We start from the raw sequence: 23,597 nt of genomic DNA, 5'->3' as shown, positions 1-23,597 counted from the left end.
TGGATTGAAAAGATGCTGCCCTCCAGAATTTGCTTGGTGAAGAAGTATGCATGTTTGGAAAAAAGAAGTATGAAATCTTGAAAATTTAGTTGGAATTTAGTCACTGAAAATCAGGCTGGTCTATTGCTCTCAAACCCAAATGTTATTTTCTTTGAGAGAGAGGAATAAAAATCAGGCACGTTTTTAAATCCTCTCCACCCCATTTTTATTTGTGAATTGGACTTATCTTTTCTATATAACTTCAAAGTTCATTCAAAAGCAATTATGGGTGAACACACTTCAGATGTAATTCAGAACATGCCAGATGAGGTTTTGTGAATGAGGTATCTTTGCACCTATTCTTCTTACACCCCTAGTCCAATGATATTCATTTACGTGACCAGAGTTTTCTTCCCACAAAATCTACCACAGCATAATAAAATCAATCTGGTCAACTAAAAGCAAGACTAATAACACTACAAGGACTTGCCAAATCTATCTCAAGTTTAGATTTTTGCTTCAAACTATCGTTGCATAGATGGAATCTAATCTCTATGAGCATTTACACTGTAGTAAGCCTTGTTGCATTCAAAAGGGCTTATTTCTTATGTCATAAACAGTAATAGATTGATGTAATTCTCTCTCATTTACGATTATAAAAAAATTAAAAAATTAATGCCTTCTTGAAAAGTATGATTTGTTTAATCTTAAAAAACTATCTGTATTCAGACCGGTAGTTTAAAACTCCGATAAACATGTAATTCAGCTCTATAAAACAGATGTGTCCAATGTTTATTAATCTATCTAAGATATATATATATATATATATATATATATATATATATATATATATATATACACATAAACTTAGATACATTAACAGGAAGAAAATGAATTACTATATAGTTTCTATGTGAGTGATAAAATTATTGCTTCTGCAGAGATATGTTAGTTATTCACTCATCAAGGTAAAGGTAAAGGTTCCCCCGCACATGCGTGCTAGTTGCTTCCAACTCTAGGGGCCGGTGCTCATCTCAGTTTCAAAGCCGAAGAGCCAGCGCTTGTCCGAGGACGTCTCCGTGGTCATGTGGCCGGCATGACTAGACGCCAAAGGCACATGGAACACTGTTACCTTCCCAACATACGTGCTTTAGAACTGCTAGGTTGGCAAAAGCTGGGATGAGTAACAGGCGCTCACTCTGCTATGCGGCACTCGGGTTTCGACCCGCCAAACTGCCGACCTTCTGATCAACAAGCTCAGCGTCCTAACCCGAGCCACCACGTCCCTTATTCACTCATTACACACTGGCTATTATATTTGGAGGTCATACATTCCTCCGTGGAATTCAAAAGCTCAGACTGTAAAAAGGCAAGTTAAAAGATGACAAAAAAAATATCACTTTAATTAGGATAGTCCTTGATAGTGGGATAAAGGAATCACAGCAACTTATGTTCCTCCAAGCTTCTAAGGTTGATTTTGTTAAATGCAGCTCTACATAGAAGTTCATCTCACAACACCTTCCATAGGCACTGGATGAGGCAAACAAGCAAATAAGGAACCTATAATCTCCTTTAGCAGCCAGCTATCACCAACAACTTTCTGCTTTGATCCTTCTGCAAAGTCACATTTGTTGAATATAAGATGTGAGGAGGAAAAAAGGCCTTACAGCCGCTTCTCTAACTGACCATGTTTGACCCTCCACTTCCAGCCAGAACTGCAATCAGGAGCCAAAGTGCACTGAAGTTCAATGCCTGAATCAGGGACCTCCATATCACAAGGAACAGGATCACCTTCTTTTGTGAAGAAGCTGAATGCAGAGGCTGGTATCTAAGAAAACAAAACAAAATAAAAAAGCAAGTAAAGGAAACCCACTCTACTTACAGGTTCATATTATTGGCAATCCTAAATAATACCTGTATAAATCTGTCAAATCACTCTCTGAACCTACCAGCTCCTGTTTTGTGACCCTTGGCATGCCTCTGGACTTTTACAATACTTGGATTTAAGGATGAAATCATGTGCAGTGTTTAAATATAAGTGCATATCAAATAAAAAATATGAATAAATTGGCATTTAAAATCTTTCACAGTATTCTGCCCCTCCCCAAACTGGGCTAATTTTTCTAATTGGTGCAGGGCTATGGCATCCCAAAGCTTCAGACTGGATCAGAAACTGTAGTCCCACCCACTTCAATGATATCTAAGAGATAAAATTATTACTGCCATAGAAAAGTTGTTCACCTTGCAAAATTTAGATTTCTTTCACCGAAAGTTCTATTTTAATACATAGCCGAAAAAGACAGGCTCTCCAGCACAACACCTACCTGGCTGCTAATTCCAGTGGCAACATCTCCCACCTTAGTTCCACGGAATTCCCTGATGTGGAGGCTTTCCCCACTAAGTAAGCAGATCTCAATTTTCACCCCTGGAGAAAATAAAAGAGAGAAGAGAAAAAATAACTTTTTGTTCCAATTTTATTGCAAAGAACCTTATTCTGTAGAGATCAATAGCTCTCAATCTTCCTTCTACCCATCCCTGGACTAAACTTCCTTCATCAAACATATGATGCTCCTCAATATTCCAGATAATACTAGTGCAAAAATAGATCGTTAGGCTAATATTTCCAACACTGATGACTTTAAGGTATGTGGACTTCAACACACAGCATGCTGGCTGGGAAATCCTGAAACTTGAAGCCCAAACATGTTTAAAGTTGATAAGAGTGGGAAACATGGATTAAGACCATGGTTCTACAACCTTTTGGCTTCTCTGAGCTGCACTTAGCGAAGAGGAATTTTTAGGCCACACATACAAAATATATAATTTTATGTCAGACTTCCTTTATTTTTTTATTATCTTGTGGAGCTGCATTACTAGCTGTCCAGGGCCATATGCAGATCATGGTTTGGATACGCCTGATTCAGACCATCTAATCCAAACCCTGGTCAGTGTAAGAATCCAAATGAAAGCAACAGGATCTAAAGGAGCCCAAAACCACAAATATATTTTAAGCATCCAGCATTTCATTTTGTTGTTGCTGCCACTTTTTAAAAAAAATTCAGCTGAAGACACAGATTTTACAATCATTTTGAAAATAATGTAACATACACATAACTAGATTAATCTTTGAAATCTCACGGCACATTTAAGCTGTCTTTAATTCTTTAAAACAGCCAAAATCTTTACCATTTAGCTTCATCAAATAAACATTTTCCAGAACTTAGGTTAGATTGTTACTAGAAAAATCTAGTAAATAATGGGAAAGAATAGTTATTTTCCAGGGTGCTATATCCTATTGTTCTAGCTCATAATGCCATAATTCAAGTAGTAATACTGATTTTTAAAAAATCGTATTTGACAAACACCATCAAAAAAGTAATTTGTAGCTGTCATTCTATAACCATGTCTTACCGTTAACATAAGTGGGCATATCTGTATTCCTGCTACAATTCAGCCAGCCGTTCCAACTGGTGCTCTGTCCATCTGCTTGGCTGTTCCAGGAATGTACACCTGAACTCATGGTATCCTTCAGACTGTGGGACATTTTCAATGAGCCCTAAAGGATCAAAAAAGGAGGAACAATTGCATTTATTTATTTGGGGGGGGGCGCTTGGCTGTCATATGTATCTTTTTGTTACATTCTTTTTGCATTCTTTTCCTCAATCCGTATACCTGCCCCCCCTTTGCCGCGGCTCCTAAAACACAGAAACTACTCAAGAAATGCTAGAGTGTGCAAATCTGTACATGGCCTTGCATCTGACACCTAGTATATGGAGAAAAAGGTAAATATGAATATTTTCAAACATGAGAAGGAATGTATTTTGCATGCTAACATTGCTAAAGAAAAGCTATACATGAGAGACATAGAGACAAGCAGAGAGAGGAAGACAATTTTATTTTAGTATGCATGCGGTATAGAAATCTAATTATAAATAAATAAATAAATGTATGTTTTGGAATGGTTATGGATAATGGAACTTCTAACCAACTGTTTATGGAGTTGATAATATGTCCGAGTGCCATGAGGATGAAGGTTCGTTCTCCGAGCTTGTGGGTTGGTTTTTGAACATTTCGTTACCACGCTAGGTAACATCTTCAGCAGAATAATTTAGGTAACCTTCACCCTTATCCTACACCTGAGCTACAGATATTCGTCACTATTGAGTATACCAGGGGTAAGCAACCATGGCTCTTTTATGACTCGTGGACTTCAACTCCCAGAATTCTTGACCCAGCAGTGCACGGCTAGCTCAGAAATTCTGGGAGTTGAAGTTTATGAGTCATAAAAGAGCCAAGATTGTCTACCCCTGATCTATACCCTTTTATTATAGGATACTATTTATTATATTTTGTTATATTTAGATTCTGTTGGTTGTGACTCATGGAAGATCTTTACATTTTGGCTGAGAGTGAATAGCTGGCCAAAGTTCATCCAGTTGATTTCACAGTTGAATGAAGATTTGAATCTGATCTCCCTGTCCCTAGTCCAACAACATAAACACTACATTGTACTAATGTAACTAAACTGCAGCGAGTAGAAGTTATAGTTTTCCAGAAAAGCACAAAGCCCTGGGAATCATCTGAAGTGAATGGAAAAGAGATTGGAAAGAAATGCTGAAGACTTTTTCACCATACAGGTAGTCCTTGATTTATGATTATTCATTCATTCACTCATTTGAAGTTACAACACTGGAAAAAAATGACTTATGACTGTTCCCTGAAGTTATGGCCATTGCATTGTCCCATGGTCATGTGATCAAAATTTGGGTTCTTGGCAGCTTGCTCACACTTACAAACACAGGGGTACTTCAACTTACCCCACGTGCCTTTCTCTTGCCCATCTATCCTTTTGGCACAGCAGCATTCCTTGACAGTTGCGTCAAAGCTGGGGCTGAAGTAGCAGCCCAGGGCCTTCAGCAGTTGTAGCCAGCTGCTATTATCCACGAGGCCTTTTTTTTAGTCACAGAGCTGCAGCTGACACTCTTAGCTATCCAAAGACCACAGCACAAAGCACTAGTGGCCATCACTGACCTGCACCCTCCAGGCCCTGCTGCACCAGCTGACCTTTGCTATCTTCCTCCTGCTACTGACAAGACATGCCCGGCCTGACCCTTTACAAGACAGCTGCCGGCTGTACCGGGCCTTCTTCCTAAGGTCACTCATAACATTCTCCAAATAGTGTGCCTTGTGCTTGCAATGCTTCAGGAAGCCTTTGGAAATTTTCTAAGGTCTTCCAAAGCATTGCAAGAGACAGACGGATGGCTGCCTTTCTCCAACTAGGTACCCGTTTTCAAAGACCTTAGAAAAAGCTTTCTGAAGCATTGAGAGAACAGGATGCGCTATTTGGAGACTGGAATGCACAATTTAGAGACTGGAGCAATCAGCCTTGGAAAGAAGGCCTGCCACGGTCAGCAGCTTTCTTGTGAGGGCCCAAGGCAGTCATGCTTTGTCAGCAGCAGGAGCAAGAAATAAGTGAGGGTCAGCTAGGCTGATGAAGGGCAGGGCAGCAAGGGTGGCTGAGCTAGGGCTTTCTACTTTGCTGGCCAGGGCTTCCTGGGACCTCTGCCTTGTGCTGTGCTTGTAGCTGAGTGGGTTCTTACAGCCTCAGAGCCATGACATGCCAAGAAGACTGACCTGAACTGTATTATTTCTCTTTCCTCCTTCTTGTCACACTGTATTCTAGCACCCCCACGAACTTTTGTGCATCTGGTCTCCAGGGCTCAATCCCTCTGCCCTGCCCCCTACGTTCTTTCTTTCTTTCTTATTTATCAATATCACTCTCAAGAGTGACTCTGAGTTTACGGCTAAAAGCATGATAAGCACATAAAAACAGATCAGTAAAACGGGAGCCAAGTAAAAAGCAAAGATGAAATAAAAGTTAAAAGGTGGACGGAGAACACGCAAAGCAGTAACAATCCCCAGGGTTGTATGCCACTCTGATCCCACATGGGTTGGCATAGCCAGGTCTTCGTACCCTTCCAAAAGACCTGGAGAGTGGGGCTTGCCACCTCTTTATGAGGAGAAAATTCCAGAGGACTGAGGCAGTGGCAGAGAAGGCTCTCTTCTTAGACCCTGACAGGTGAAATGTCCTTCCTGTCTGACTGATGTGATGGGTGGGGAGGGGGGATGCTATGTATTTACTTGGGATTTTCTCCACTTTCTGCTATATTTGGAGTTATGATGGCCACCAGGACTGTCAGGATTGCCATTGCTAAGTAGTGCATTGCTTAGTGACAGAAATCTCGGTCCCAGTTGTGGGTTATAAGTCAAGGACTACTTGTTCCTTCTCTGACCCAGAAGATAGTGTGGGCAATTGAATATATTAGATCAATCACACATTTTATTATTTATTTCTTCTATTATTGGGTGTGCATTTCTCAATAGAATCTAGATTGGGATTCTATTCAAAAAACAGTTTTCCTTCATAGCATAAACAGGACACTTGAAGCAGAAACACACAGTAAAAGATACGAATGTACAAGGCATTCAGATATGCTCAAATTGTTCTTAATAGGAATTTAGGTACCTATTTAGATACAGTCCTTCTTGACTATTCTTACTTGGGCAATCTACTGCAATTGCAAAATAGCAACTGTTCATCCTCATGTAGTTACCTTTTCACTAGCATCCGATGGAAGGAAGCTATCCAAGCTGAAGCATGACAACATTTGTTCCTGTTCTTCCAGTGAAAAGGGTTGAGAGAGGCTGTTCAAAATCAGATCTGTGGAAAGGAGAATGGAATAAAATGAAGACACTGTCGGCATTAAAAGGTTCTACCTTCTGGGATTACTCTTAACTCAGACATGTCAAACACAAGGCCCGGGGGCCAGATCCGGGCCGCAAAATGGTTTCATGCGGCCCGCGAAGCCATCCTGGAAACAGTGAGGGAACGGCCCCCACTGCCTTGGCCCTGGCCAAGAGACCCTCCTCCTGCCAGAGACCCTCAGATCTGTCCCACTCCTGCCCAGGCCCCCGTAGGCACCCTTGATGCGAACGATGTAGAGCTGGCCACACCAACCCAGTAGGCCATATGCACTTTAGCCACGCCCACCCAGTAGACCACGCCCACCTGCCCCCCTAAGGGCAACCACAATGCTGATGCGGCCCTCAATGAAATTGAGTTTGACACCCCTGTCTTAACTGATCTGAACTATTTCTGGATTCATTATTAACACAAACAAGGACTCCATCATCTTTTCATTAACATTTCAATATATGATTATAGTTTTGATTTTGCTTCCAATAATAAATTAAATCAAGTTCCATGGATCTGTTCTTTTTATAAATGTGTATTGTATCTATACTAATTCATGTTTGCCAGCTATTATATTTAGTTTTAAACATATTACATGTATTTTTCATTTTAATTTCTTATATTAATTTCTCCTTCTCTAAAACACAGCTTTTTGCCTCAAAAGTTTAATCCAGTTAAAGCCTAAGCACTTTTACTATTTATTTTGTCTTTGGCATTTCCAAAATAATCTGCCAATGAAAGATTTTTTTAAAAAATTTATTTAGTTTATTTGTAAACAGAATATTTGTAACTCTGGAAAAAAAATGAACATGGATATAGCATTTTGCCCACTGGCATGTACTGAGGTAAAATCTGGTTCCTCTGAATCCTAAGAACAAGGTTCTTGAAGATGTTTGAAATAAGTATTTAGAACCTTAGGTGCTTCAAAATGATTTGGAAGAAGTGGTTTGGATTTCATGCAAGTATGAGAACAGCAGATTTCTATTTATTACAGCAACCACATTGAAACTTAAAAATACAAGACAATGTTTTAATGAAAAGTAAAAAGCAAAGTATGAAGTGCTTCTTCTAAATCATTTTTGAAACACTGAACTACCTTAATAATGAATCCCTTTCACAACTTAAATAAAGGAAGGGAAAATGGATTGCCAAGTTTATTGCCTCTAAAGACCTTTTTGTTTAAGCTAGTAACATTTTTTAACCAAGAATCTAACTCATGTTTTTCAAAGGATCCTTTCATTTCCTGATTCTTCTATTAAATTTGTATATTCCATATGCCTACTCTGTAAAATGCATACCATTAGAACAGGCATGTCAAACTGCCGGCCCACAGGCCGGATGTCTCACGCTGAAAACCGTGCCCACCCCATTGCCGGCAATGGGGAAAAAGTCCCAATACGTCGTGCGATGTCACGTGACATTGCGAGTTTGACATGCCTGCATTAGAATCTCCTTGCTATTTTCACACTCTAATATGCTCTGTTTCCTTCATGGATACCTGCTCCGTATTTGGCAGGTTCCTTTTATTCTGCTACTGTCATTACTATATAAATCTTATTAATGCTACGTTCAACATATCTTCCCTTTCCTTCCTTTAAACACACAAGTTTTATATGACTGGCCTCTTCAACTAAATTAAGTTAGGTAGAAATGCTATTTATAACATACAGTAGCATTCAGTAAAATCTTCTATGATGTTGACAACTCTACCAAAAGCTTGAAAAAAAAAGAGAGGTCAGGAAAATAGACTGGCAAACAAACAGCTTTAAATGATAAGAAAGCCAGTTTGGTCTACTCATTAAACATCCAGCTAGAAAACAGGAGACTGTGAGTTCTAGTCCCTTCTTAGCCATGAAAGCCAGCTTAGGCTGGTCACTCTCTCTCTCCTTCCTCCTCCTATTTTGGGAAAGTAGGAAGAGGAAGGAATATTTAGATATGTTTGCTACCTTGAGTTATTTATAAAAACAATAAAGGAATAATAAAGAAATCAATCAATCCTGATCCATGATTACCAAACTCCAGCTGCTGAAGGTCGTGGTCAATGCTGGGGGTCCCCCATTCTGTCATGTTGTATTTCCTAGTATTGATTGGAGCCAGGAAGGAGGATAGAAGGGAGTCACATGGTGGCAATAATTCCTTGCACAGGTCTGGGTGAATTAACTGCTTTCTCTCAATCAGATCATGACATGGCAGCGAAGGTCTAGGACTTCTAGACAACACTTTTTGGCTATCCGGGAGTTCAGGTATGGATAACAGTAGCTCTGGGAGAATAGCTTTCTGTGCCAACCGCAGGGATCTGGGTTCTCTGTATTCACCGTTCCAGGAACTCTTCACTCCTCCCACTACAAACCGAAAGCACAAATGGAAAAATCTCTAGTACAAACACCTCAGGAGAACTGGGACTCCTGTTCAACCACCAGTACGCATTTAACACAAGATAAGATGCCTTCAAAGTTTCAGATGATATATCTAGATCTTCTTAGTTATTCTAAGTTTCCATTACAAAGAGGGAAAATCTAAATACATTCTATAATAAATATATTCTATAAATATGTTCATAAAATGATGACTACTCTGGCATAGTTTTACTTTCTATGACAGAATAAAGTTTTATTATATTATAAATAAGCCAAAACCAGAAGGCAATAAATATTAAATTACTTTAGTTTTATTGTCAAAAGGCATAGCACACCCAGATGGAAATCAGGAGTGAGTTTAACTATTCATTTCAGTCCTGTATCACGAAGCTCAGAAAGACTCCTGGAGCTTACAATAATAAAAGCATACTGCTTTCTAAAATACCACCACAGCTGTTGCCCACAGGAACAACTGGGAAGGGTGTTCCACAAGGTGCAGACCACTATCATGAGCTAAAACCATTCAGAGCTTTTATAAGGTCAAGTGCAAGTCTTTGATTTGTAACTGGAAGCCTGCTGATAACCAGTCCTATGTTCACAGTACAGAAATTACTCAACTATGATGGTTCTTATTTGTCAGCTTGAAGGAAACTTTATCTTGACCTGCGTTATTAGCCAGCCATATATAAGGACTGCTTATTATAAGGACTGCTTTGAACCTTATCTAGCTCGAACCAGGTGCTAATTGTTAGTTGAGAAGATTCCTGTGCACAGTCTATTAGCAATAAAACAGTTAAATTGAACCTTCACATGTGAACCTGATTTTCATGCATGATACTAGTGAAGGCGGCCAAATTCACTTACAGACAATGCTTGCTCTGGGACATGCTGTGTACTTTTACTTCCTTCCAATTTACAGTACACAAGTTATTAACTAAAACCTGACTTCCATGTTTTCTCTTGTACAACTCAATGTGAAAATGATTCATGGAAGCGACATAAACAGAAATGTCAGGAAGAAATAAAAGAGCAAGACTTTGTCAGGGGATTGTGGGGACAAACGCAAGAAAGGAAGAAATCGCCGGTCCAGTGTGCGTGTTCAGACAGACAAAGCAATCTCACCTTGCTTAAGTGCTGCGCAGGTTTTCTTCCTTAGCTGTGCTGCAGAAGCCCGTTTTATAGGGTCTTTCTCAAGGCCAGAGGTAATGACCTGAACAGTATATGGGTGACAGGAGGGGGGGATTTCTCTCAGAGGGGGTGGTTCTTTGGCTATCTGCAATGCAAAGACATAGGAAAATGGATACTGATCCAAAGCAATCAGAAAACTACAGGCCTACAAGTAGCAATTATTTAACAATGACAACTACTACTGTAATATATGAAATAGAAATCAATTTCTCACTTTTTTGAAAACAAGGAATAGATAATACTATTTGACAGACAATTGCAATACAGGCCAAAACTCTCAATATTCTGGTACAAAAATATTAATGTGCACAGAAATTATACCAAGCACACACTGTAGACTGATAGGTTGCCTTGAAGGCAATATTCAAAAAGGACAAAATCGTGAAAGAATTTCAAATAGGGCCAGTGCCATCCAAAGATCATTTGATGTCTGAGATGGACAAAAATTTTGTTTCCTCACTGGACATTTGCACAGCTCTTAACTCATGGCCTACTATATTTCATCAGACTGAAGATAAAAATTAGAATCCTTTTAGCCCCCGAAGAAAAGATGAAATAATTATATTCTTTGAAAAAATGAAAGGTTTTACACTATATTATCAATTGTTTGAAATGATGTTCTTTTGCATTTAGAATAGCCAACTGTGACCTAAATAGTATTCTATACACCAGAATTTATGTAAGTAATAGAGACAACATACATCTAGCATCCACACCAAACTTCTCAAATAGAGGTCTTTGTGTAGGAGCTAATTCCTGAAACTATTCTATACTAAAGATTCAAAGAAAAATCTCTTGATTTGCATTTTCCTCATCATAGCCCTTCAGCTTCCAAACAATCATTTCTATATGCACTGAATACTGTGTTATGTTCCAGAACTTAATGAGCTGACTTTACGTTTGTGCTTTACCTTTCATTATATGGAAATCTATCACTGTTTTCATTAAAATTCAACTTCAGGTAAATGAGAATAGAACTGCAGTCTAAATGTCATCACCCATCCTTTCTTGCAGGTTCAGTGTAGACCTAAGTTGGCACATACTCATTTTCTAACAAATACCTTATTTACTTAAGAGAAAAATGACCTAAATTTAAAATGTTTCCCTCAGAATAAGGTACCCCATTTGCATATACCATTTTCTCTCACAAGTTCATCACAAAGAACTGTACACAAAAATATAAAATTAAATATGAGAATGAAAGGGAAAATAGAAAACAAGAAGAGAAGCAGATGGAGATGAGAGAAGGGAAGAGGTAACTAGATAGAAATAGAAGGAAAAGAAAAAAGTCCTATTTAAAAATCACAAGAAGCATTAAAATTTCCTCCAAACAACTTCTCTACAGAGTAATATAAAAATATTCAATATTCATTCAATTTATATAACATTTTAATCCTTTTCATTCCAACAGTTGTTTCTACTTACATGTAATTGACAGTAAAAATAGATCATGAAATAAATCAAAAAATTCAACACATCAATAAAACAGTTAGCAATTAAACTCTCACGCTGCAAAACCAAGTAACTAACATAGCATGACAATGTGTCACTCGGCATAGCTGGTACAACTTATGAATAATCCCAACCACCTATTCTCAAACATAATATGCTCATAGGTAGAATAATTTTGAAATCTTTACAAATTATTGAAGGTATTTGTTTGGATCTGAATAAGCTGTAGCCACAATCACATTACAATTCTTAACTGCTTTCTATCAGTAAACCTTCTGGAATATCAATCCTCCAGAATTATAGACAAAAATAATTTCAGAATGAATCAGAAACCCCTTTTTATACACTGTTGTTCATTCTGAACTTATCATTATGATAAGGACCTTACCATTTAACAAATATTGCTGAGTTTTTGGCTAAAAGGTGTGAGCAAATGGCTTTTGTTACCAAACTACTAGACAGAGACTGTATTTTTGGTGTAAACCACAAGTTCTGGAGATCTGAAAAATTGAAGTAATCCTGAGACGGGACCTATAACTTCTTAAAATCAATATAAAATAAGTGCATTGTTTTGAATGGTAAACTTTATGGATTTCAAGATATCCAACAAAAATATGTAATTACTAACAAAAGATATGTTTTTTAAATTGGTTGAGAACATTAAGCACTTCATGCCACAATCATCTGTTTTGTCTTTCAGATAAATGAACCAACATATTACCCATTTACTAATGTGTGACTTACTTTGAGGCACAGAGGATGATTATAATACTTGATCCAAGGATGATACCCATTCAGTAGGTGCAGCATCATACAGCAACTGCTCCAGATATCTATCTTGAAATCAAAGTGCTTCCCCATTACGATTTCAGGAGCCAAGTGGGTCTCAGTGCCTGGGACATAATCCCCTGGAAGTAGAATAGAGGAAATTAATTCTTTAGGGTCCTGCTGGGCCCTGTTCCACACAAGCCGCCATGCCAAGACCTTCTTAAATTAATAAAGGCTAGCCCAAGAGCCCTTCACTGTAGAAGACCAGACACCACACAAAAATATCAAACCAATTTGTATTGGAGTATTACAATAAAGAGGCAAGGCAAAGATACAGAAAACTTGAGTTCAGATTCATGCACTGGTAAAAAAAAAACTCTCTAGAGAGAAGTATCGCTTGGGAAATAGGAGTACCCAAAATGTTTTGAATTCACAAAGTTTCAAGTCTGAAAGAGATATTTTAAAGTCAAACAATCAGCAACTTCATTCTCAAAACATTTCTGGAACAGTTGGAAAAGCCTGCTCCAAACTTGAAATAGAGTATTTGTAACCTGAACAGCTTTATACTCCAAATCTGTTGCAAACTTCTCTTGGGAAAATTATACTGTAATCTCTAAAACTATCTTGCAATGTATAATAGCTTCAAACAAAGGAAGAGTGAAAAATGGTGATAAGATCAGGATATATTGTACTTATTTCATGCATTAACTTATCAATGAATAGTTTTCAACTCCCTTCACCAGAAAAACATAGCTACTTTAATAACTGTTGTTTTTTTTAAAAAACAAACAAACCATTCTCAGCCTTTTTTCCTAGTATTTTCCTGCAAGTGCAGGGTCTGCTTATTTTGAATCAACAGAGTGTTGATCCATTGGTTGCAACAGAAACAGACTAACTGGCTTGTTGTCCAAGCCTGACATTAGGGGCTGAGAGTGACTGGACTAAAATCATGCAACTGGCTTTTATGTCTAATCTGAGTCCCTCCCAGGCTCCTGGTTTCTAGCTTACTGTCTTAAACAGTAGACCCTTGTACTGTTAAATATATCAAATGGCTAATACTTTCTGCAATTCACCTCCTAAAAAAAGCATACAGATAATCCTCGACATAATGGAGCCTGCCATTACAGTGGAAGGTTGGGAGCCTCGCTTAACAAGTCCCCATCCCTGCTCTCCCCAACACATTTGTTAAATGTAGGTTGTTAAGTGGAGTATGGGGTACCTCAGTGGTGGGGAAAGACCCTAAAGGCCTAGTGCAGGCACAAGCCCACTTGCCTCCAGACTCTTAAGACGTCCCCCCACCCCTAGATACCCCATGCTCCACTTCCCATCCCTTGGAGTCCCCACAGCTCCTTGGGCCTCCTCCCCACCCTGCCCCTGTCACTGATTATTCATTTACATTTTCAAGATCTCCACAGTTCAAGGGGTTGAGGTAGGCTGCTCCATTGCTGGGCCACGTGGCAGAATTCCACAAGTGGTAGTCTTTTTGTGAGATGCTGGTGAAACTCTTGGCTTTCCTTTCCTTGCTAGCCCTAACCTTCCTTCCCCAGGTATTAGCATATGCTGCTAAAGTTGATGGGGGGTGGAGGGGGGAGAAAGCTAGGGCTTGAAAAATAATAGCATCTTTGCTTTTCTTTCCTCACTAGCCCTAGCCTTTCTTCCCAAGATATTACCAGCATCAGAGCAAAGAACATTTAATCTCCTAGGAAATATTGCCTAGGATTTTTGACATCATTTATATTTTAGTCTCCATTTTGAGGCATTTTTCTTTTTGGTCAAGTACCCGCAGTAGTTCAATTTGCATAATATACAGGTGAAACTCGAAAAATTAGAATATCATGCAAAAGTTCATTTATTTCAGTAATGCAACTTAAAAGGGGAAACTAATATATGAGATAGACTCATTACATGCAAGGCAAGATAGTTCAAGCCGTGATTTGTCATAATTGTGATGATTATGGCATACAGCTCATGAAAACCCCAAATCCACAATCTCAGAAAATTAGAATATTGTGAAAAGGTGCAATATTCTAGGCTCAAAGTGTCCCACTCTAATCAGCTAATTAAGCCATAACACCTGCAAAGGCTTCCTGAGCCTTTAAATGGTCTCTCAGTCTGGTTCAGTAGAAATCACAATCATGGGGAAGACTGCTGACCTGACAGTTGTGCAGAAAACCATCATTGACACCCTCCATAAGGAGGGAAAGCCTCAAAAGGTAATTGCAAAAGAAGTTGGATGTCCCAAAGTGCTGTATCAAGCACATTAATAGAAAGTTATGTGGAGGGGAAAAGTGTGGAAGAAAAAGGTGCACAAGCAGCCTGGAGAGGATTGTCAGAAAAAGGCCATTCAAAAGTGTTGGGGATTTTCACAAGGAGTGGACTGAGGCTGGAGTCAGTGCATCAAGAGCCACCACACAGAGACGGATCCTGGACATGGGCTTCAAATGTCGTATTCCTCGTCAGAAGCGTCTTACCTGGGCTAAAGAAAAACAGACCTGGTCTGTTGTTCAGTGGTCCAAAGACCTCTTTTCTGATGAGAGCAACTTTTGCATCTCATTTGGAAACCAAGGACCCGGAGTCTGGAGGAAGAATGGAGGCACACACTGCAAATGCTTGAAGTCTAGTGTGAAGTTTCCACAGTCTGTGTTGATTTGGGGAGCCATGTCATCTGCTGGTGTTGGTTCACTGTGCTTCATTAAGTCCAGGGTCAACGCAGCCGTCTACCAGGAGATTTTGGAGCACTTCATGCTTCCTTCCACAGACGAGCTTTATGGGGATGCTGACTTCATTTTCCAGCAGGACCTGGCACCTGCCCACACTGCCAAAAGCACCAAAACCTGGCTCAATGACTGTGGGATTACTGTGCTTGATTGGCCAGCAAACTCGCCTGACCTGAACCCCATAGAGAATCTATGGGGCATTGCCAAGAGAAAGATGAGAGACATGAGACCGAACAATGCAGAAGAGCTGAAGGCCGCTATTGAAGCATCCTGGTCTTCTGTAACACCTCAGCAGTGCCACAGGCTGATAGCTTCCATGCCACGCCGCATTGAGGCAGTAATTGCTGCAAAAGGGACCCAAACCAAGTACTGAGTACATATGCATACTTATACTTTTCAGAGGTTCGATATTGTTCTATGTACTCTCCTTGTTTTATTGATTGCATGTAATATTCTAATTTTCTGAGATTGTGGATTTGGGGTTTTCATGAGCTGTAAGCCATAATCATCACAATTATGACAAATCACGGCTTGAACTATCTTGCTTTGCAAGTAATGAGTCTATCTCATATATTAGTTTCCCCTTTTAAGTTGCATTACTGAAATAAATGAACTTTTGCACGATATTCCAATCTTTTGAGTTTCACCTGTATAAAATTGTCGGGTAGAGATTATGGACAGAGGTTAGCTTGTATGTTACCATGTAACTTTTTTAAAAATAGATAATGCCCTAAAAATTATGCCTAAAATATTGAGGCAGGGATAAAGATATATCTTCATGCCTGATGCTGGAAAATAGTGAGACAGACACCTCTAAGTTATTTATTTTCAGGGATGAGTCCAATATTTAGAACATAAAGGAAAGAGCAGTCCAATGCTCATACATGAATAGCCTCTTCAGAACCTGCCATAAATTACCTGTTCTTAAATATTTCCTTATGCCATCTGGATGGAGTTGAGCTGCATGACCAAAATCACAGAGAACAGCATGGCTTCTGTCACCAGATAAAAGGACATTGTCAGCTGCCAAAAGAAAAATTGCAAAGTTTTCAGGCCATCAGTATCTATATATAATATTGTAACAAGAGCACCTGGTTTTTCTCCTTAGGTGCTCACCTGACATTTTGACTTTATTACTGGAGACCAGAAGTGCAGATTTACTTGATTAAATATTCCTCCATAGAAATTCTAATACAAGAGAAATTTACCTCTCAGGCAGAAGCCTAAACAGGAGTCCCTTTCCCTCCTACTTAGTTTTTTATGTGAAAGGAGGCTGCCAGAACATTCACATAATCTTCTTTTTTTATATAGATATTTTATTGATTTTTAACTATAACAATTTCCAGTGTTGTCTTGGTTTATATTTTAACAAGAAAAAAGGACAGTAATAATTAACAGTCAATAATGATTAAATTTGATAATTCCATAATTAATATATTGATTAATAATAGATTTCTTTGATCTTCCCTTCTCCCATTTGTTTTTTCCTTCTTCAACCTTAGCCAAAATATAATTTTTAATATTTTCAATATATAAATGATTAGGTATAGGCATTTTTTATATTTATAGAAATAATAATAATCTCTCTATATAACATTTTTTCCCAGTTTATATTATTCTCATAACCATAATCTCATTAGTTCAGCATACATCCTATTTTTATAATTTTTGTTCGCTTAGATTCCCTTATATTCAATCCAATTCTTGTCAGTCATAATTTCTTCATATTAGTCATCTCACTGTCTAAGTTTTCCAATTTAGGTACATCATCCCAATATTTTATCTCATGCATTATAAAAATACTATAATTTTAATCTGTCTTATAGTATCCTTTTTAGTTTATATTTTACTTATATTTTAATAAAAGTTACATCAACCTACTATTTTAACATTTAATATATTATAAAACATACTATATTACTTAAATCTCATTATCCTTCTTGTTATAAAGCCCCTTTATGTTCAAACTTCTCTGTTCTTTTAGTCATATTCAAACAAATGTTTATTCACGTGATAGTCCATCTGGTAAGTCGAGTCAAATCTCTTGTATCTGTCTCTGATCTTCTTCTTTTGCCAAGTAATTTTCCAAGTTGATGTAATCTGCTTACCCAACAGTTCCTGTATTTTTACAGGAATACAAAAGATGAAGTAAGATAAATTCTTTCTGTCCCCCAAACTTTAATAGTTCTCCTAATAATTCCATTTTTCTTGTTGTATGCGTCAAATTGTATTTCTTTTCCTTTGTTATTTCATCAATTTGATCATACTCTTCTAGTTTGTAATCTGCTGTCTGATTTGTTTGTTCCTCTATTGTTATTTCCTGGGTATTTTTTAATTGTAGATTTAGATTGGAAATATGCTTATTTAAATCCTCAGAGTTGTTTCGAATTTTGTCATGGTTTGAATCTATTGTCATTTCTATTTATCCTAACATTACATATATCTCCTCCGGGAAAGTATTTATCTTGCCTTGAAGTATTGCTTCTGGAGGCCCTTGATTTTCCAGGCTAAGTCCTTCAGTAGAAAATATTGAATGTGGCATCCTGTAATTTTTTTGATACATATGTGATATCCATGTTGTCTCCCCCCTTCAAATAAACTTTCATCAATGTTTTAATTCAAGTCAATTTATCAGTCAAAATTACAAATTTCATATATTAAGCCACTTTACTGTAAATCCTGAAAATTCTCCTCTAAAAGATTAGCCCAAAAGTCAAAGTTTCCCGCCCCCCCATAAACAGTTCTTAAGTTTAAGCAACAGTCCAGGTGTTTTTCTTTTTTCCTTTCAAACACTTTTTAATCTTATAGCTGGCTCTTCCTTTGTTCCCAGCTGTCTTCAAGGTTATTTGCAATTCAAAGGAACTTATTCTTTGTTTCTGGGCATTCCGCCAATTTCTGAGTCCTTATTGTTAGTGTTCTATTCTTTGATTCTCCACTAGGTGTCAGTAACAGAGTAAGCGCCTGTTACTTGTCCCAGCTTCTGCCAACCTAGCAGTTCGAAAGCACATAAAAATGCAAGTAGAAAAATAGGGACCACTACGGTGGGAAGGTAACAGCGTTCCGTGCGCCTTTGGTGTCTAGTCATGCCGGCCACATGACCACGGAGACATCCTCGGACAAGCACTGGCTCTTCGGCTTTGAAACAGAGATGACCACCGGCCCCTAGAGTTGGAAACGACTAGCACGCATGTGCGGGGGAACCTTTACCTTTACCTTTAGATGTCAGCAGTTATTTCTTTTTTCAGTTTTTCCTTCCATCAAAAAGTTATTTTTGTTATATATTTTTATAATTCCATCAGAAATTTTTTATGGTATAATCTTGACAGTTTTTTAGTTCCTAGATTTGTCCAGACTGAAATATTTTAAATCAAATTTTAGTATATTTCTTTCAACCTTTTATGTTAATTCGCCGCTTCCATCTGTAAGGGAATGGGGATATAATCCCCTCCCTTCATTTTTGAAGGTTTTCTTGCTTTGGGGATCTTTCCAAGGATTTAAATAGTAGATAGAAGAAAGAAGATCAGTACTCTCACCAATTTCAAGCACGCTGTTCACCGATTTTTAAGTTTGTGCTCTGGGACTTCGGCTGCAAGCAGCTTGGGCTAGACACTGATTTCACGCTAGCCTTTCTCCTGTCAGGTTCGGACAGCTTTCCCCGGATCAAACAAAGCGATCGTCATCACTTTGTGATCGACAGGGCGCCCCTCCTTCACAGTCACCTCTCCGGGGCAACTTCGGACCCATCTAGGGTTCCCCAAGCAGGAAGAAACTAGCTGTGGGGAGCGGAGGGCCGATCTCACGCAGCCATGCACTGCAGATGCAAAAACCAGAAGCCCCACTCATAATCTTCTATTGAAAACTGAAGATAAAGACAAGTTGAATCATTCAATGGGAAGTACGTCAAGATATATCATCCCCACCACATCATCTCATATTTTCTGCAACTGCAGCAATTAATGCCATTTTGAGCAAATTCTCTGCTACTTGGGTTGGCTGTTTAATAATGATCTTACCTTTTACATCTCCATGGAGAACATTGTGGGCATGAAGGTATTCCAAGGCCTCCAGTGTTTGGCTGAGATAATCAAGAGCTCTGTCCTCAGGTAGGTATCCACACTGCTTAACTAGCTGGCCCAATGACCCACCTAGAAGGAAAAATTCCCATCTCTCACCAAGAAGTACATTAGCTGCTTCAGTCTACAGAAAAAATATCAAGCGGCATCATAGTCAAGAAATCTGCAATCATGGATCCTATAAAGGGTAACAATTTACAGAGAAGAAATGGCACCTACAATTTGGTAAGTCCAGGGCCACATGCAGCCCATGCACTGCAAGTTGGATACGTTAGCTTTTAGAGCTTCTCGATATGTAATCTAATACATATTTTTAGAATGGCTAAGCAGATGGCTATGGAGAAACAAGGAAAACTATGAAAACAAGAAATAAATATTCAGGATTTTTTTTCCTTCTGTTCAATTATGTCTGATTCTTGGAGACTACCTGAACAAGTCCTTGCAGTTTTCTTCGTAAGGATTTTCAGAAAGTGGTTTGCCAGTAACTTCCTGATGGGAGAAAGCAACTAGCCAAGGTCCGCCAGCTGGCTTTGTGCCAAAGAAAGAACTCCCGCTGTGAGTTCAACCACTGCATCAACAGGCTCTCACAAATATTCAGTTATCCTCTACTAAAAATAGAAAATACTTATCCCAAATTAAAAGAGACATTAACAGAAAAGTCAGGAAACAGTTGTGATCCTTGGCTTTTAGGAAATAAAATCTAATAGAGCACAAATCAACAGCTAGAGAAAAATAGACAATGTTTAAGGTCAGAAAAGGTATTCTGCTCCTCTGCTTAAAATTTTATAGCATTCTATATTCATGGAGTCATTAAAACCAAGGTGTTAAAATGTCATTATATTTTAAAGTGATGAACAAGTAAGGTCCAAATAATATTTAAAAAAGAAAAAAGGAAGCGTGTCTAACATTAGAGGAGGGTGGTGGTGGTCAGAAATAGGGTAGAAATAGGCTTTGAAGAAAAGTATTCTATCAAGTTTTAGTTCCATATCCCACAATGACCACATCAGGCAACATTTAATGGTTGCTTAAAGGTTGTAGAACCAATCCCAAAAGAACTTAAATTGATTAAATTAAAATCCTGCTTCACATCTAGTCACCCAATTTATTTTCAGATCAGGTTTTTGCCTCTGGAATAGTCTGTAATTCCTATTGTTTATGATTAGTAATATTGCTAGTATCTTTTTTCTGTTCTTGATCACTTACCTTCCATCAATTTCATGAAGATAGTAACCCACTGGCCTTCTTTCACTGCTCCATATAGTGGGAGGACTTTAGCATGTGTCACTTCAGCACATGTTGACACCTCTTCTGCACGAAAGTGTTCAACTTGTACCTAGAAAGAGAAGCATGAGGTAAAAAAGTTCAGACAATATTGGCCTTAAATAAAAAATAATGACTTTCACTACAATTAGAATAAACCAAAACCAACTAGTCCAGTATCTTGTTTCTTCAAATGAATTAAGGGTGAGCTGAATGAGGAAAAAAACTCAGAGCAAGGGAAGTTCAGGGCACATCTGAGATAGCAGAAGATGAGCAAGTTGGGTTATTTGGATTTCTTATCTATAAGGAAACTGAGAGGCAAACAGACCACTTGGTACCTATACCTACTTGACCTTTATTACAAAGGATCATGATTCTCACCTGCTTAAGTGAAGAACAGATGAGAATGATGGACAAAAAAAATTGAAATGGAAGAGACAGATCCTAACAAAATTTTATTAAAAAATGATGGTAACAAATAAATAGGATAGGTAAAAGAGAAGCTGGCAGAAAAAGAAGCAAAATCAAATTAACAATGAATTAAAAACAAATGTAATAGAGCATGGGAAAAGTTAATTATTGAAACAGGAGCTTGGTTTATACACACTGTTAAAGCAAATTTGTTTTTGCTATAATTTAGTGTAGCAAAGCAATCATGGTTTGTCTATCAAATTTCTCACTTAATTTCCCTCTATCTCTTCTTCCAGATTCTGAATATTTCAATTTTTTTTAGCAATAATAAGGAACTGGCACTGTTTCCTCATGTTATCAGATAACTTTCCATAAATTGTTTGCACAAAGAATAAGAATCCTCTCTGTGATCTCCCACAACTGTTAACACAAACTAAACAAGCTTACTTCTCTTCCTAGGGTAACCCTGTGCTGATTATTTTTTTTCCTTCCACTCAGTTGTAGAAAAAAGCAGTGTATTTAGAAGTCACTGCTGCAATGCCAACCACTTTTCTCTGGGTATTCCCATCCTTCTGAACTAGCGGCAGTAACAATACTTTTATATTACTAGCTGCGCTGCCTAAATGTTCTTCCCACCTGCTTATTCCCAGCGCTTGACAATTCTGTTGAGAAAATCCCTAATCCAAATGAAAAGACAAAGAGACAACCAGTATCAAGTTTAGTACATATATATTGCTCAGTTCATATTACACATGATAATACCCTATTTCATTGAATTTTATCAAAGAGACAAGCAGCAATTAGATACAGCAAATCAATATAGTAGTAAAATGACCGAGGATAGTTAACAGTTCCACACAGTATGCATTGTTTGTTCCAAGCTACTTTGTTGTCCTGATCTGCAGTAGAGAATGATGTGTCCACCACCAGTATTGAAGTAAAACTCATCGACATCTCCGTGAAAGGGAGCAATCTTACTCATCATCTTAGGCAACAAGATATATTTTATTGGTCCCACTGAAGCTGTGTTTTCAACATGGAAGTTACAGAAAGCAACACCAACAAAAAACAGAGATCCTGGCATAAGCAGAGGTCTTGATAAAGAAATGGATATATATATATATATATATATATATATATATATATATATATATATATATATCCAAGTGCCAAAAAGAGTAAGAAGGAGCTAAGGATGGGGAGAAAACAAGAACATACATCTCTGTGACCTGCTGAACAAATAAGACAAACAAGCAAGAATAAGCCAATATTGCTGTTTGATATAGTGACATGTTCTCATTGAAACAAGCTGGGATCTAAAAGCTAACGTCACATTGTGCCTTCAGTTCAAAATTAGGCTAAACATATCCTAGTAGATTTTTATATAAATGAAGCTATTCTTTTTCCAGCTTGTTTTTTCAACCTAGACATTAAAATACAGTCTGCCCAGATTTACAGATAAAAGCTAAAACAAGAGCTGATTATATAAAGACCGGTAAAACAAAAAATCTATAAAAGTGGATAACTGCTAAAGAGAAGGAAAATATTAGTCATTAACAGGCTAGTTGCTGCTAATTATTGGATCAGAGAATGAAACAAAGAACGAAAATTCAGAGCACAGAGGAAAAAAAGGAATTATAAATAACAGCCTCAAGACACATCAGAGAAGCTTCAGGCATCTGAGCTCCCCAACTTGTTAATTTAGCTTCCTCCCCCCCCCACCCTTAAACATAATACCAGCATTAAACATTAAGAGTGTGAAAGTGCATGACGTATTACAAGGAGGAAATCTAGACTGCTGCTGAAGATGCTACCAAACCACACTATGTCTCACAAAAAGGATTAGACATCTACAAATCAGCTCTAGCTAGTACCTTAAAGCTACAGCGTTAGTCTAATAAAACTACATAAAAGTTGAGACTTATGCTCTCCCACCATACTCTGTACTTAAATACAGAGATTGGTGGTATTTTTAAGACTAATATTTTAATTATATGGGCTGCTGTGGCTGGAGCCCACTTCACTGGATGAGGATGACTACATCTATATTGTAAAGGAAGGTAGCAAATCAAATTGCCAGGATTCAACGATCAAATTAAAGAAACTTCTATTATTAGCAATATCTGATCCTTTTACAAATTGTACAAATGATTTCTGCCATGCAAGAAAGCAGCTAAGATCGCCTCCACAGGCGATTTTGGCTGCTGCACAAGAGTGATCCTTCCCTGGCAGCCTGTTACACTCACAGCCAGCCAGATTCTGTGTTTGGTGTCACCATGGCGACGACCTCTGGCTTGACCTTGAGGATGTGACAAACAAGTTTCAGCAGAGTATCAGTGCTGCGACTGCTCCAGCCTTCAGCAGTTCCACTGAAAAGGGAAGCAACTTTCATTTCCTCTTCTTTGCTGCTGCTTTCCCTCCCCTGAAGGCAACAGATTTGCATAATGTGCTAATGTACCTTTTTGGCTGCGCACTGAAAGCCTGTCTGCTTGTCCTCCATTTTGTACACTTCTCCAAAAGTGCCTGTGCCAAGTAAACTTTGAGATTTGGTCCAGTGAACCTCTTCACGGTACTCATAATCGACTGCTTTGAGTTTCTGCAGATTAGCAACCAGGAAACAAAAGAGGAAAAGAGGCCT

At 38.2% G+C, this 23,597-nt stretch overlaps 1 protein-coding gene across 1 annotated transcript in view; it reads right to left on the bottom strand.

Annotated features, from left to right (window-relative positions):
* Positions 1–864: 864 nt before the first annotated feature.
* Positions 865–23,597, bottom strand: part of MAP3K14 (mitogen-activated protein kinase kinase kinase 14) — a 46,589-nt gene continuing 23,856 nt past the window's right edge. The window contains exons 6-16 of the mRNA XM_081343627.1: positions 23,418–23,555; positions 20,492–20,621; positions 19,229–19,360; positions 16,134–16,238; positions 12,475–12,638; positions 10,213–10,363; positions 8,746–9,075; positions 6,594–6,700; positions 3,391–3,535; positions 2,304–2,404; positions 865–1,807 (exon numbers count right to left, since the gene is read on the bottom strand). Coding sequence (XP_081199753.1) covers positions 1,643–1,807; positions 2,304–2,404; positions 3,391–3,535; positions 6,594–6,700; positions 8,746–9,075; positions 10,213–10,363; positions 12,475–12,638; positions 16,134–16,238; positions 19,229–19,360; positions 20,492–20,621; positions 23,418–23,555 — 1,668 coding nt within the window. The 3' untranslated portion in view covers positions 865–1,642. The remainder of the gene's footprint in view (positions 1,808–2,303; positions 2,405–3,390; positions 3,536–6,593; positions 6,701–8,745; positions 9,076–10,212; positions 10,364–12,474; positions 12,639–16,133; positions 16,239–19,228; positions 19,361–20,491; positions 20,622–23,417; positions 23,556–23,597) is intronic.

Source organism: Vipera berus, assembly GCF_964194415.1.
Source record: "Vipera berus genome assembly, chromosome: Z".
Lineage (NCBI taxonomy): Eukaryota > Metazoa > Chordata > Lepidosauria > Squamata > Viperidae > Vipera > Vipera berus.
Note: the sequence above shows the minus strand (reverse complement) of the source record. Positions and strands in the feature narration are given on the sequence as shown.